This window comes from Lolium perenne, chromosome 6, assembly GCF_019359855.2.
Source record: "Lolium perenne isolate Kyuss_39 chromosome 6, Kyuss_2.0, whole genome shotgun sequence".
Taxonomy (NCBI): Eukaryota; Viridiplantae; Streptophyta; class Magnoliopsida; order Poales; family Poaceae; genus Lolium; species Lolium perenne.
In genome coordinates, this window is record NC_067249.2 from 246,557,400 (window position 1) to 246,573,608 (window position 16,209).

At 45.0% G+C, this 16,209-nt stretch overlaps 1 protein-coding gene across 1 annotated transcript; it reads left to right on the plus strand.

Moving 5' to 3' along the window:
• The first annotated feature begins 590 nt into the window (after positions 1–590).
• LOC127309899 (uncharacterized) lies at positions 591–1,115 on the plus strand. The gene has a single exon (XM_051340610.1). It carries the CDS (start codon positions 591–593, stop codon positions 1,113–1,115), a length of 525 nt encoding a protein of 174 aa, XP_051196570.1.
• Positions 1,116–16,209: the final 15,094 nt, after the last annotated feature.

Consider the following 16,209-nt stretch of genomic DNA (forward strand, 5'->3'; position numbering starts at 1 on the left):
GGCGCAACCCACGTCTCTGCTGCCGAAGCCGGAGGAGAAAGACGACCCGGAGATGCGCGCCGCAATGGCGCTGTCCAAGGAGGAGGACGAGGCCACCTGACCGCATCTGGCAGAGGTCATTCGCACCTCCGTGATGGAGGAGCAGACCCGGCAGGCGGTCTAGGACGCCGAGGCCTGGGTGTTGCTCGACCAGGTCCGCCGGGAGGAGGAAGCGATGCAGCGGCGCGAGGCGCCGCGAGGGGGAGAGGCGCCAGGAGGCTAGGCGCGTGGCGGAGCAGGTGAGGCGCTAGGAGGCCAGTCGCCTCGCGTGGCAGGAGAGGCAGCTCCGCCTCAGGCAGTTTATGCACAACAATTCGAGTACACTTCTTTGCATGGTGTCAGATTAGTTACCGATCCTATGGCATCTCCTCCTGCTGCCTCCCATGCCACCACGGCCATTGCCGTGCTCTCCACCACGGCACCCGCTCTCTCCTCCACCCATGTGCCGCCTCTTTCGCCGCCGGCGCCGTTGGCCGCTGCCTCCGCTGGCTGGCCGACCTCACGTTCTTCCGGTTCCCAGTTTCCCTGCTCCTCCACTCACCCTTTCCTACATGATGAAAGGTGTTCAAATCACCAACATCATCAAGTGCACCTTGGAGCTCTCCTCCGGCTCGTACACGCAATGGCGCAACCTCATGGAGCTGGCCATCGAGGAATCCGGCGCCCTGGACCACATCAACTGGGACGCGCCGGCCGATCCAGATCCCGACTGGCGCACCGTTGATCTGATCTTGAAGCGGTGGATCTACGCCACCATCTCGCCGGAGCTCACCGGCATGATTATGGACTCCTCGCGCACTACTCAGCGGCTCTACTCCGCCCTCGCTGCAATCTTCCTCAACAATAAACAGCAGCGCGCCATCCACCTCATCAGCGACCTCCACGACCTGCGCCAGAACTGCCTCACCATCGCGCAGTACTGTGCCAGGGTCAAGACGGTCGCTGACGCCCTGCGCGCCGTCGACCATCCCTGGTTAACGTCGCGCAGGGCGTCGGCGACCGTCTTGATCCTGGCGCAGTACTGCGCGATGGTGAGGGAGTTCTGGCACATGTCGTGGAGGTTGCTGATGAGGTAGACGGCGCGCTGCTGTTTATTGTTGAGGAAGATTGCGGCGAGGGTGGAGTAGAGCTGCTGAGCAGTGCTAGAGGAGTCCATGATCATGCCGGTGAGCTTCGGCGAGATGGTGGCGTAGATCCACCGCTTCAAGATCAGATCGACGGTGCGTCCCCGTGATGTGGTCCAGGGCGACGCATTCCTCTTCTTTACAATAAAAACGTGTGATGATCGTGTCAATCTTGAGGTGATCATGTCGACTGCTATTAAAAAAAATCTGAGGAGACATCACCTTATTTAGAAAAATCTCTTAACTTTCTCTAGAAAATCTCTAGGGCTACATCATCCGGCCTGTATTAAAAAATCTCTAGGACTACTCTAGTGGATCTACTCTAGGACCACCGATCATCTCTTGCAGAAACAAGTCGAAAGTCAAGCAAGAGCAGCACATCCGGATGACCATCAAGACACATCCGGTGCACCCCATGAGCACGAAGACGGCACCTGGCACCAGAGCAATGACAGCGCCGGCGACACCGGGCGGCTCTACTTTGTCGGGATTGTGAAGAATCCAGACCCCGACGAGTATTAAGCACGTGCCAAAGCCTACCGTGATGAGGATATTGAAAGCAGCCAGGCAATGGTCGCCGCCGAAAGTATCACCGGAGTCCGGCACGACACCGCCGTCGCCCACCTGAGGGTCGACGCTGGGGTCCTCGAGATCCATCTGGTTGACTTGCTTCGATCTCGTCTGGTTTCCGTTGCCGACTCAAATGTCAAAACTAGCTTCGCGGACTCCAAAGTTACCTGTGGGGTAAGTAGAGTTGTGCTTATATGGGCGCTACGCGATTGGTGTCCAATTTATATTCCTCCTCGAAATAGGCTTTCGCCCCGCTATATTAATATAGCAACCCACCGATACATCAAGCACGCTGTGGCTGCAGCACAACCAAGGCCAAACAGAAAAACAAGAGAAAACAAAGAAAAAACAAAGCCGACACCGGCAGCTTGACAAGAACAAGAACAACTCGCAACCGCTGCGCCCTCCGGAGAATGCCACCACACTCCTAGCACGCCGAAGCGCCGTGTATCAAGCAATACCTTCAACAAGGTAAGTGACGACGACGCCACTGCCGCCCGGACTAGTCCTAGGGTTTCCCCCGATACGCGGAAGGGATTGGGGAGGAGGGACTACCGCCGCCCTTCAGGAAGGCAAGGCGACACCCGCAGGCGTCACCGCGACAGTGTCGGGTCTGCCGACAAGATTTCTCCCGTCCACCAACCCAAAAACCCGGACGATTCGACGTGCTCCACCAAACTTGCCGCCCACCAGCACGCGCCACCGCGATCTTGAAGCCATCCTCGCTGTCGCGTTGTGGTCGTCGGAGCAGGGTCTAGACGTAGAGACGAGAGACAACTGGGTCGGGCGTAGCAGCACCTCAGCCGAGCGGGAGGGAACTACCTCCACCGTCTTCGCGGCAGCCGACCGGACATGGCAGCGAGGTCAAACCCGCCCGGCCGGGCCCAAACGGGCCCGCAAAGACCTCACTACCACGTTGCAGCAGGTCGGCCGGAGCGCCGCGGCCACCCAATTCATATTCCTATCGGAGCAGACCCTTTTACCGCGCATACATGTTTGGCATCGTCCGTCCGATTGTTCAAGGAAAATCTGCTGGCAGGATTAAACATCCCGTTGTCGTAAGTACACACTAGACTAGAAATTCCACAAGCAATTGATAAACTGAACACGGGATGAGACTTCAGAGAATAGACGAGAAAATTCAGAGAAGGGGAAGAGGTCCGAGCCGAAAGGCAGCGGTAGATTAAGGTGATGTTGCAATTGCTATACCGAGTATTCAGAATGACTTTGTCTTCAAAGGAATCAATCCAAATCTTTATCGCTGCAGACGCAAATTTAAGGAGGAGTTGGCATTGCTGGTTCATAAAGCTAAGAGGAAGAGCAACACGCGGTACCTTGGAGCGTCCCCTTTCCCCGTCTACTGTAGAGGAAGGCGACTTTTGGAACCCTCGACTCGCGCCACCACTTCTCCGTCGATCCGCTCGATTCCCCGCCCTTCGGCGGCCGCTCCGGCGGCGGGAGGACGGGGAATCGACGGATATGTGCATATGTGTTTAGTAGGTGTGTGTTGGGACTCAGCCGGCGGCGTCATGGCGGAGGAGGCGTGGCCGGTGGTGTTTTTGCAGGTGGCAGTCCTTCCCCTCAACGGTGGTGTTCCGTGGAGCTCCAGCGCCGACCTGCTGCCTACGGCGAGTCCACGGCTCTGTGGAGCTGCTCGGCTCGTTTCCCCCTTCGCCGGAGTCCGTGAGACGGCGAATCTGGCTCAGGTACGACCGATGGATGCAGATGTGCAGCGGCGCGACGACAACGGCGACTTCAGGTGTAGATCCTGTGGGATTAGTGATCGGCGACTTCCCGCTGGCTTGGGGGGCTCCGGATCCAAGGCTTCAAGCGGAGCTCGAGCAGCGGCGCGCCACCGACAGCGCTCGTCGTCTCCGGCGTGGTCAAGTTGCATAAGGGCTGGGCTGTATTTTTGTTTCTTATGTGGACATTTGTGTAATTGTCGTTGTACTTCTGTATTTGTCACCGCAAAAAAAAAGCTAAGAGGAAATCCTACATTGGCCTTAGGGCATGGGTAACTAGCTTTCTGTGATTTACCTTAGCTTAGCTTTTTTACTTTCTTTAAGTGCTTTCCTCCAGCTCTTTGCTTTTTTGTATATATGCTAGATACTCCTTAAACGAAATCAATAAAAATATACACAGTGAGGAAACTCACTGTACATGCTTCAAAAAAAATATTCGGAATGATCACTTAGGTTTACAGTCTAGTGCTTAAATAGCTCCAATGCAACCGGTTACAGTCGGAAATGGAAGAAACTAAACAGCGACAACGACAGCTTCAAAGCACAAGAAGAGGATGTCGGGGCGAAGGAGAGGGCCACCTGCTACCTGAATGTCGACCGTAAGGTTTTAATGTTGTGGATCGATATCTGGAACGGAATTGCTCTGTGTACGATAAATCGCCATGTTGAGGTCGCCGAAGAGGTTGTTAATTTTTGGGAACTCATCGTTGAATGACATCATATTGCCAGTGTTGGAGATATGCCCAAGATTCAATAATAAAGTGGTTATTATATATCTTTATGTTTATGATAAATGTTTGCATACCATGCTATAATTGTATTAACCGAAATATTGATACATGTGTGTTATGTAAACAACAAGGAATCCCTAGTAAGCCTCTTGTATAACTAGCTTGTTGATTAATAGATGATCATAGTTTCATGATCATGAACATTGGATGTTATTAATAACAAGGTTATGTCATTAGATGAATGATGTAATGGACACACCCAATTAAACGTAGCATAAGATCACGTCATTAAGTTCAATTTGCTATAAGCTTTCGATACATAGTTACCTAGTCCTTCGACCATGAGATCATGTAAATCACTTATACCGGAAGGGTACTTTGATTACATCAAACGTCACTGCGTAAATGGGTGGTCATAAAGGTGGGATTATGTATTCGGAAAGTATGAGTTGAGGCATATGGATCAAGAGTGGGATATTGTCCATCCCGATGACGGATAGATATACTCTGGGCCCTCTCGGTGGAATGTCGTCTGATTAGCTTGCAAGCATATGAATGGTTCATAAGAGATGACATACCACGGTACGAGTAAAGAGTACTTATCGGAGACGAGGTTGAAAGTGCATGGAGCCCCCATGTGTGGTTTTGTTAATTAATGACAATCCCTATGGACTAATGTTTGCATTGAGTTATATTTGTAGGAGTTGTCCATAGGCAATTCTTGAACCATATGTTGGCTTCAAGGTTGCAATAAGAAGAAATTGATGAAGGATATCAAGTGTCAAGTATGTCTTGAAGATGAAGATGAAGATGAAGTGAGCCCTCAAGTTACTTCAAGACATCAACATGATGAAGAATGAAGAAATGAAGTGCAAGTTCAAGATGAGCCAACTCGAAGAGTTCATAAGCTTGAAGCTTGCCATGGAGAAATGGTGTGCAAGTTCAAGATGAGCCATCTCGAAGAGATCCTTTGCTTGAGTCTTGCCATCCATATGGTGATCATGGATATGTGAAGATGCGCCGAAGAAGAAGCTCTCCCATGGTGGATTATGGGGGAGCAATCCACATGGTGGTCATGGTTATGTGAAGATGCGCCGAAGAAGTAGCTCTCCCATGGTGGATTATGGGGGAGCAATCCACAAGACTTCGTCAAGCAAGCACAAGCAAGAAAGGTGTTTCATCTTGTTGAGGTCAAGATCGTCGTCATCGAGCTCAAGTGGAATGCGCAAGTATAAGGTTTGCTCTTGATAGGGTTTCTTTCTCACCGGTCTCATAGTGTAGTTGGAGACCGGTTTATAGTTTAGTTGCCGTACTATCAAGAGGGCTCTCGAGTGAGTAACTCGATCGTATCGTTCGGAGAGAGCTCAAACCTTTGGCATCCTTGCATCATCTTTCTTGGTTGTTATTTGGATCTTATCCATGTGATGTTTTAGAGCTTGTGCTTATTCTCATGACAAGCTCTAGTTCATCGAAAATGGATTTTGCATAGATCACTTGTTGCATTTTCAAGGTTGGAGGTTTTACCGGTATGTCTTTTTTAGATAGGTCAAACCTTTCTTCATTTATTTATATCCTACCTTGCTGGACTATGATGGTTCCCTGCATGATCTTGTAGAGCTTGTTACTAGCTTCGAAACAAGTCCAAGATCATCAAAATCGGAGTCCGGATGCTCAAGTTATGATCATTCTCGTTTTGGTGTTTCTGCAGTTTTCAGGGGGGCGGATATTCCGGCCCAAGTTTGGGGCGGATAATCCGGCCCCCCCGAAAAATCCGGTTTTTGGGAAAATCCAGCCAAATATCCGGCCAAATATCCGACCCCCTTACTGAGAGCAGTTTTCTCATGTCCTTAGCCATTTTTTGGGGCCCGGATATTTTGCAAATATCCGGCCCGGAAAATCCGGCCTAAGCACACCCAAACGGTCATATTTCGATGGGAGGGGGTATTTAAGCCCCCCTTCTTCCTCCTTGGGCAGCAAACTCTTCCCCCAAGTGCTCTCCACCATTGTTGACCTTGAGAGCTTCTCTTTCCCTCTACTCCACCTATGCTTCTTGAATCTATTTGAGGGAAAAGGAAGAGGAGATCTAGATCTACATTCCTACCAATCAAATCCCTCTCTTTGTGAGGGGAATCCACTAGATCTAGATCTTGGAGAAATTTGGTGTTCCTCCTCTTATTTGTTCTTCCTCTCTTATTCCCCCAATAGCATTTGTAGCTTTGTTGGAATTTGAGAGAGAAGGACTTGAGCATCTTTGTGGTGTTCTTGCCATTGCATTTGGTGCATCGATTTGAGTTCTCCACGGTGATTCGTGGAGGTGAAAGCAAGAAGGTTGTTACTCTTGGGTTCTTGGAACCCTAGACGGATTCTAGGCCTTTGTGGCATCTTAGTGGTGTTCTTGGGGACTCCAATTAAGTTGTGGAGAATCTTCAAGGGCAAGGCCTTTGTGGCATCTTAGTGGTGTTCTTGGGGACTCCAATTAAGTTGTGGACAATCTTCAAGGGCAAGGCCTTTGTGGCATCTTAGTGGTGTTCTTGGGGACTCCAATTAAGTTGTGGAGAATCTTCAAGGGCAAGGCCTTTGTGGCAATTTATTGGGAGCCTCCAATTAAGTTGTTGAGATAGCCCCAAGCTTTGTGCGGGTTCGGTGGCCTTCCTAAGGTCCCATAGTGGATCGAGGACATCCCTTTTGGTGGGAATTCTCGAGGAGAATACGGTGGCCCTCGTGCATTTGGAGTGACTTGTCCTCCACACCGCTCCAATGGAGAGTAGCACTCGCAAGAGTGTGAACTTCGGGCTACATCGTTGTCTCCGCGTCACTTCGGTTATTCCTATACCCGAGCTCTTTACTTATGCACTTTACTTTGTGATAGCCATCGTGCTTGAAGTTATATATATATCTTGCTATCACATAAGTTGCTTGTCTTGCTTAGCATAAGTTGTTTGTGCACATAGGTGAACCATTGCTTAGAATAAGTTGTTGGTGCACATAGGTGAACCATAGTTTATAGGCTTTGGGCTTGACAAAGTAAACGCTAGTTTTATTCCGCATTTGTTAAGCCCATCTCGTAAAAGTTTTAAATCGCCTATTCACCCTCCCCCCCCCCTCTAGGCGACATCCGTGTCCTTTCAATTGGTATCAGAGCAAGGTCTCTCATTCTTAGGCTTCACCGCCTTGAGAGTAAAGATGTCGGTTAGGGGATTAGCGCACAATAACTTGGTTATATTTGATGGCACAAATTATGATCTGTGGAAAATTTATGTGCTTAATGTTTTGCGGCGTATGTCCCCGGACATGGAGCGATTTCTTGACATGGGTTTTTCTTCTCCTAAGGATCCTCAAAATTTATCTCTTGAGGAGGAGAAAAACTCTTGCCTCTATGCTCTTGCTTCTCATGTGTTTTCCATTGTTGTGAGCAATGTAGTTACTTCGTCAATCATGCCTTTTGGGAGCTCTCATGAATTATGGACAAAGCTTCAAGACAAATATGATGTGTCCAATATTATTAAGGATGATTGTATTGCTTCCACTTCCGGCCGTGATGAGTTCTCATCTTCATCCACTTCACTAAAGTGTGGTAAGACACAAGGTAATGATATGGTGAGTGGTGATGAAAATTGCAATGTTGATATTGAGCTTACTATTGATGATTCTTCATCTCTATCTCATTGCAATGCTTCATCTTTGGACTTAAACACATCTAGCACTAGAAATGATTTACATGCTTGTGTTGATAGTCCTTGCATATCATGTGTAAGTTGCTTGAATAAATCTCATAATGATATGCTTGATTTGTCTTGGGGCCATGATAAAAATGATTCTATTTCCTCTAGTTGTTGTGTGTCTAACAATGTAGAGGAAACCAAAGATTCTATTGGTCGAGACAAGATCTTGAAAGGAGCCTCAAGTAACTCCTCATCTTTATCTCACGGTCCTCATATATGCCTTATGGCCAAGGGTTCCACGGTACCTCCTACCATGGAACCTAATATGTCTCGTGGTGATAAGGATGAGGATGAATATGAAGAAGAGGATTGAATTGTCTCTCTACGCGATAAGGGTGAGAGCGTATTCAAGGTTATTTGCAAAGATAAAATTGCTAGCACTCACTTCTTTGAAATCTTGACTACCGCTATTGAGAGCCAAAAACTTATTTGGATGCATGAGAACACCATTGATAAAAAGGGTGCTCTTGAAAGAGAGTATGCCAATGATGTAGCATCCTTAAAGAATGATCTTGAAGAAGAACAAGATACCGTGGCCTCTCTAGAGGAGCAAATTGAAACCCTTGAGGTGTCTCAAAATGAAATATTTGCTAAACTCACTAAAGAAAGAGACCATGCTAAAGCTAAATTAAAATTGCTTAAAAATGAAAAGTCCAAAGTTGGTGTTGGTCATGATAAACTTGTTAAGGATCTAGATGATCTAGACAAGGCCCACAAGGCCTTGGAGAGCGAACACTCTATCCTCACCAAGTCATATGAGCAACTACAAGCTTCATATTTAAAAGAGCATGCTATGTTACCCTCTCTTCTTGATATGTCTTGTGATGATGCTTGTGCTACTAACTCTACTTCTTGTGAAGCATCTATCTTGAAGGAGAATGTTGATCTAAGGGCTCAACTTGATTTGCTAACTAGCAATTATGGGAAATTGGAAGAAAATCATGGAAAGCTTGCTAGCTCCCATGAGGATCTTCTAGCCTCTCATGATAGGCTAAAGTTAGCTCATGAGGCTATCATATCTAAGGCAACACCTTGTGAGCCTCATGTGGGTACTAGCACTACTACTCAAAATGTTATATTGTCATGTGCTAGTCCTAGTAATTCATCCACTCATAATATTGCTAAATCTTGTGATGAATTATCTTCCTTGCCTTCTTGCTCTAACAATAAAGGTTCTACTTCCTCTAGTACTTGTGTTGTTACTAACCATGTAGAGGAAATCAAAGAGCTCAAGGCTCAAGTCACTTCTTTGAAGAATGACTTGGTAAAGAGTCATGAAGGGAAATGCAAACTTGACACGATGTTAAGTGTGCAACAATCCCCCAATGACAAGAGTGGACTTGGATTCAAATCCAACAACAAGAACAAGTCCAAGAACAACAACAACAACAACAACAACAAGGGCCAAGTACAAGTCAAAGACCCGGCCAAGATTGTTTGCTTCAAGTGCAAAATTGAAGGGCACCATGTTAGATCTTGCCCTTTGAAGAAGAAGCAAAAAGGGAAGCGGCCTCAAGCTCAAACTCATATTCAACCTCAAGTTGAAAAAATTCCACTTCCCAAGAAGAATCAAGCCAATGCTCCCATTGTGGAGAAATCTAGTGAGAAGAAGGAGAAGAAAAGAACTTGCTACATATGCCGTGAGAAGGGCCACATCTCCTCTTTTTGCACTATTGGTACCTCATCCAACTCTATCTCCATTGATGATGTTTATTCTCTTCGTAAGGATGAGGGTGGCAATGTGTTTGCCAAATATGTTGGTGCTCAAAGTGGTGTCAAGAAAAGAACCATTTGGGTTGCCAAGCCTATTGTGACTAACCTCTTAGGACCCAACTTAGTTGGGGACCAACAATCCAAAACTTGATCAATAGGTGCTTGTTGGAGGGCATTCGAGACTTGGCTACATCATGAAGAATTAAGGGATCTTCATCATTTATATTATCTCAAGCCAAGTCTTTTGGTTATCTTACTTCTATCATATACCCAATGTTACTCCTTGCGGTAATATGTGCTCAACTCTTTTATATTGAAAGTTACTTGCCCCTTTGCATGTGTTAGTTTTTGTTCCTAACATGTGTTTGTATATGTTGTGATTCCTATTTGCTTTTCTTGAGAAATCAAGTCTATGCATGTTGGGTTGCACACCATGTATTTGTGTTTGTGTTGGAGCCACTTTGCATCTTGTTGTATCTTATATGGCTCTTATGAGAGATTAATGGACTATAACATTTTGGAGGAGTGATATGCCTTTAGAAATTTCACAATCCTAACAATGTGTGTACATGAGGAATATCACTTAGAATTGATATTGCAAGATTATCTAGTCTCTATGTGGTATGTCATCTTCATGAGAAATTCAAATTCTAATGTCCATTAATATCTCTAGTTGGATCTTATTTGCCTCTTGTGAAAATAAATTCCTTATCACATTATGGGGGAGTAATAAGCTTTGTGCATATTACAAGCCTAGGAAATGTGAACATTTGCGGTTGTGTCACATAGAATTGATATTGTAAATTGTCTCTCATATGTGACATGTTTTCTCAAACAAGTTCCAATTTGCTTAAATGGCTTCATTGCTAATATCTTTGTGGATCTTATTTGTGAAAGTTTTTCTTGGCATGGTTTTTCACAATGTGTCCCTCAATACATTTTTGGAAAAACATATGCTTCAAGTCATACTATTAATTTCTTTGCATGTTGGTATGAATACTATTAATTGCTTTGCATGTTGGTATGAATACGATTAATTGCTTTGCATGTTGGTATGAATACTATTAATTGCTTTGCATGTTGGTATGAATACTATTAATTGCTTTGCATGTTGGTATGACTAAATGAAGCTATCAAGAAACTATCTTTGCATGATGGTTAACTCTTATCTTTTACCATATGCTTTATTCGTTGTAAATATGATCTTATGTATACTTACAAACTACCACCGGGAAATATTTCCTAATATCTCTTGTCCTAGGACAAGTGGTAATAAATTATGAGGTAGATATTTATTGATCATATCAACATTGGCTCTTGTGTTCAAATTGCCCTATTTATTGCCATGAATTTGTTTTGCTTTGACTCCCATGTGTCTTCCTTGCATCTTATGGATCTAATTTGACTATTCAAACTTTCTTAGCATTTTAGTAGATATAGGTAGCGTGATGATCCTAGTTTCGTGCATTTTGTATTCATATGAAAAATCCTAGATAATGCACTAATCTTGGGGGAGCTCTCCTATATTTGTTAGATTGCTTAACATCTCTTGATCATTATCAAAAAAATTGGTTTTGGGAGACATAAATTTTCTTTTTTGGTACTTTATGCCATCGTAAAAAGTTTCGAGGGTTTGGTTTATTTGTTGGAACCTTGCTCTCTTGGGAGTTGGTTATCTCATTCCTTTGTGTTTAGGTTTAATTAGCTTCTTATAATGAGATAAGTCTTTGGAGTCAATCTTGTGTTGATTTGATTCTTTGATATAAGTTGGACAACCATTGTCTCTTGATTTATTTGGTGTTTTTTCCTTTGGTTCTTGAAAGTATTGTGCATGCATATTTAATATATGTATATCTTATGGCATGTGTTACTTTCTTTGATCCAATATATAGGGTAAACTCCATCAAATCCTAATTTGGCTAAGATGTGCATGAAATTCAATTGCATATCTATATGCACATAGTATTGTGGAGTTTGTCCTATATGTTGTAGTGTGTCTAACTACTTCGGACCCAATTAGTTTGGGGACCTTTTTGTACTTACCTTTGTGTTAGGTACAATGGATATGCATTGGAGGCTTGTCTCACTCTTGGGGAGAAGTGGTGACTCAATGGTAACTTGAGGCAAGCTAGGATGGTCAACGAACACATATCTACTACATCCACACCAATGCTATCTCGGTAACAAGTATCTTCTCATGCATATTTTTCTAGCATCCAACCATGTGGTTGCATCTTGGCATGAATCTCTTGATTTGCAAATGTTGTGCTTCTTGCTAAAGTCTTAACGAAACCTCTTTATTGCGAATGTGAGTAATTTGAGATGAGTACATATGTTGGGAAGTATATAAAATCATTGTCAACACCCGGATTTTTAAGTCCGGATGCCTATTATGTCATACATCGCAATCCCAGGAATATTGTTGTTGCGAGGCATAATAGCTAAGTATCACAGTCATCATTCATTACAAACCATAAGGTCTTACATTTGGAATCACATCATCCATATTACACGAATAGTTGATCTAATGATCAACGAACAAACACAAGTTCATAGCGGAAGCGTAAGATACAAGGACTCTCTAGTCCACAGGCCAACGCTTGACGTCAGAAGACTCCTAGTTGTCGTAGGCGTCCTGCTGGTCTTCACCTTGATAGTTCTGCTCGTCTTCATACTCTGGCCATTTGAATAGCCAGGGACAAAGCCATGAGTACGTTGAGTACTCGCAAACTAATACTATTGTAAGTGCTATTCAGTTCTAGTAGTGGTACTAAGCTCTAGTTTGATTTGCATAAAGCTAGTTTTATTTCATAAGCAGTTTAGTAAAAGACTCAACTTTGCTAACTAACTCCAGTGGGAACATTAGTGTCATTCCCACCATTCAAGTGGTGATTTCAATTCAATTCACCACAAGTCACTTCACCATCACCCTTTTCAACATCATTTTCAAGGATATGACATTGGAAACTGTATGGCCTTTCCAACCGTCCGTAACCGTGGACGCGGCTATTCGAATAGGTTTACACTCTGCAGAGGTTGCACACTTGTGCCACAACATTTGATTTCATCCGTCGGGAATAATCCCGAATCATCGTAACTCAGTACGCGGATCATCAACCTTAACCTTTCACTTATATATCCTAGTATAGGCACCTCTCCCCATGAGCTTGGCCTCCCAGTGAAGACAAACCGTCAGCCTGGGAACTGCACAGGGCTTGGCCGTACAATTCACCTCAATTCACATCATTTCTCAACAACGGAGGCAGCCTTGGCATAACCCCTATGATGCTTGTTCAGAGGGAACCCATACTAAGACACACAAACTTCCAGCTAAGCCCTACCCATAATCAGGTATTGTGGGGGTACTTGTAAATTGGAAAGGTATCGCATCCAAACCAATATCAGTTTTAATCAAAAATCACCATCTTCTCTTGGTCATCTCACCTTTCAAAAATCATTCAAAAACCACTTCACTTCACCAAGTTCCCATCTAGAGTAGTCAATTTTTATTTGTTAGCAATAGCACTAATCATGAGGGGTGCTAACTTAGCATTGCCGGTTCTAGCTCTAAGCTTGTGCTCATATGCTACTCTAGACCAAGTGAATCATAAATCAAAAAGGTACTTTGAAAATAAAGCAGTAAAACTTGTATAGTAAAAATTGGGATAGGACCACTAAGCATAAGGTAAAAAGGGGTGATGCATTGCTCTTGAGAGCTTTGCACTTAGAAAGTATATTAGCTTGCCTTGGTGGTGGTATTGATCAAATTGATCTTCTTCTCCTTGAGAGTAAGCCTCCTCCTCCTCTTGATACTCTTCCGTACTAGCGTCTAAAATACGAATACGAAGTACAATCACCACACAAGCTTAATTACTAGACTAATGCACAACTCATAGGTCACACCATCTAGACTAACATCACAACATGCTTATTACATAAGTTGGCTTTGGTGTATTCTCCAGAAAAGTGATTTCTTCTCATTGAATCTTGTTAAGATTTAATTTCCTCCAATAACATTATATGACCTAGGTTGACCAAGGCCAACCTCTTCATAAGTATTACTTGGGAAAATAATTTAAATGAGGTGGACCACCTCATACTATTTGAGTAACACTATATTTGATTTAAATCTCAAGTAATTCATATAAGAGAGTTTGAAACCAGGGGTTCAAGCATCCCATGAATTCATGTGAGACAAATTTAAATGAAGTGTAAAACTCCACAATATTTACTTTAATAGTTTTGGACAATATCAACTAGTTAAACTAGTCAAATGATCCTTTAATTAAACTAGGGCATGATCATGCAAAGTGACCACACCATTTTATTTCATAAACATTTAGTGTAAGTCAAAAGTGAGCTATTGGAGTTGGAAATAACTTAATATCTAATTTGGTTGATTTTTAAGAATTATTTGAATAGGTAAAAGTCCCTGTTTTGTTCTTTTTATCACATTTATTCTATAACAGATCTAGAGTTGGGGCCAGTGTAGTTTTGTAGAAAATTTGACAAGGTTTCCAAATATATAAAATTTGTCAAATTTGGTTTGGTAGGTTTTCCCCTATTTAATTTTGAAAACAGCATCTGAGAATAATAACCAAAATCTAAAATTTCAAAATTCAAACGCTGGGCTTCGGCGGGAACTGCTAACGGGCTAACCAGAGGAAGGAAATGGGCCGGCCCAGTACTGCGTCTGGCGCAGCGGGCCGCCTGACAGTGCGGGGACCACATGTCAGCGTGCTTTAAAACACCGAATCGGTACGAGAGAGGTGGACCGTCGGATTAGATGCAGATCGGACGCACGACGTGCGTCGTCGTCTCCGACGAGAAGCGAGGCTACTGGCGGTGAGGGCAGGGGTCGACGGCTCACCGGCGGCGCGGCGAGGGTCGGCGACAAGCTGCGGCGACGTTGTCGATGAAGGGGAAGCAGAGGGAAGCGGTTGCGTCGCCGGGGGTGGCGTCCTTCTCCGGCGGGCTCCGTGTACTGGCGGCGGCGACGATCTTGCAATTGGGGCGGTGTGGTGGTGAATCGAGCAAGGCGAGGTGGCTAGGCGGCTCAGGGTGGAGAGGAGAAGCGGGTGGTGTGCTCAATTCGACTGGAGGGGCGCTCCTTTTATAGCGGCGAGGGGTGGCCAGGGTGCTGCGGAGGTGGCGATCATGGCGATGCGTCTACAGCGACGATGATGGACGGGCGATGACGCAGGCTTGCAGGCGACGTCCTGGCGGTGACGCAGCGCTTGACGGCGTTGAAAATGAGGGAGAGATGGGCTCGTACGCATGACGGGAGCGGCAGTACCCGCGGCGGACGTCGGCGAGATGGGCGTCGGCTACGGCGTTCCCGCGGTCCAATGGCGTTGTCTGGGCGGCGCAGGGTGGTGTCGTCGAGCGTTTGGCGCAGAGAGGAAAGGGAGGGGTCAACGGAGGCGCTCGGGCGACGACGTGGCCAGACGCGTCCTCGACGCTCGCCGTGCGCGCTCTGGCGTGCATGTGCACGTCCTGGGCGTGTCTGGGCGTCACGTTTCTGGCGCGTCCGATGCACAAAACGATCGAGGCTGGTGTCCATTCGACTCAGGGGAGTGTGGGGAAGCTGGTTGGCAAGGTGGTGCACGGTGGAGAGGGCCCGAGGTAGAGGTGGCATGGTGAGCTCATGCCATGCCACGGCATGGCATGTTTTGCCCCTGTTCATGATGTAATCATGCACCAATCCTTGTCTGAGGTGTTTGGCAGGCTAGAGGGAGGTCAAGGGAGTACATTTGATGAGCTAAGCATGAAGGTTTAGGCTATGGACTGCTGGACAAAGCAATGTGTTGAGTTGGCAGATTTGTGCTCACCATGTGTTTGATGAAATGGCCGCAAGAGAAATATTTTCAAATTTTGAATTGAATTTTGGTGGAGTGTAATCATAGATTATTTGCAGTAGATTGGTGGTGGTGGTGGTCAAAATGGAGTTGGAATGCAAAAATCCAAAATGCATATGATCTAACATATGCAACAATGTCTCCACTTTGCTAGCTTGCCAAATGAAATTGAGAAAGAATTTGGGGTGGTGGTCTTGAGCAAAGTTATTCTCCTTGATGTTGTCTTGGATGAGGTGTAAAGTTGGAGCAAAGTCTAGAAGAGAAAACTCCAAATAACAGGGCTCAAAGTAGGTACCAGATTAAAAATGTCACATGTGACCATATTGCATGTAACTTGGAAATTGAATTTGATTTTGGTTTGATTTGAGTTTCTTCCCTTCCAAAAGTGTTTAAAAGTGTTTAGTAACCATTCACAATCAATGGTGCAAGCCAAAGTGGTCTAGGTTAAGTATTTGCAAAAATGGCATAAGCCATATGTGTGTGTGAGGATGAAATTTTATCTTTTCTCTTCTTATTTCCTTTCTCTTGGATTTGGGTGATCTAAAGATCAATGTTAGGGTTTAGTTATGAATGTAAACACATAAGCACATAACATGGTCAATTGCACACTCAAGTAAACAAGCAAGTGATCTATATGCATAGCACTATATGATGAGAAAAAGTTTTTGTTGGTTCTAAATTTTGGGTATTTGGGAAATTCTCTCTTTGTC

Excerpts from the sequence above, each read along its gene's own strand:
- LOC127309899 (XM_051340610.1), top strand. The coding sequence starts at position 591 with ATGATGAAAGGTGTTCAAATCACCAACATCATCAAGTGCACCTTGGAG.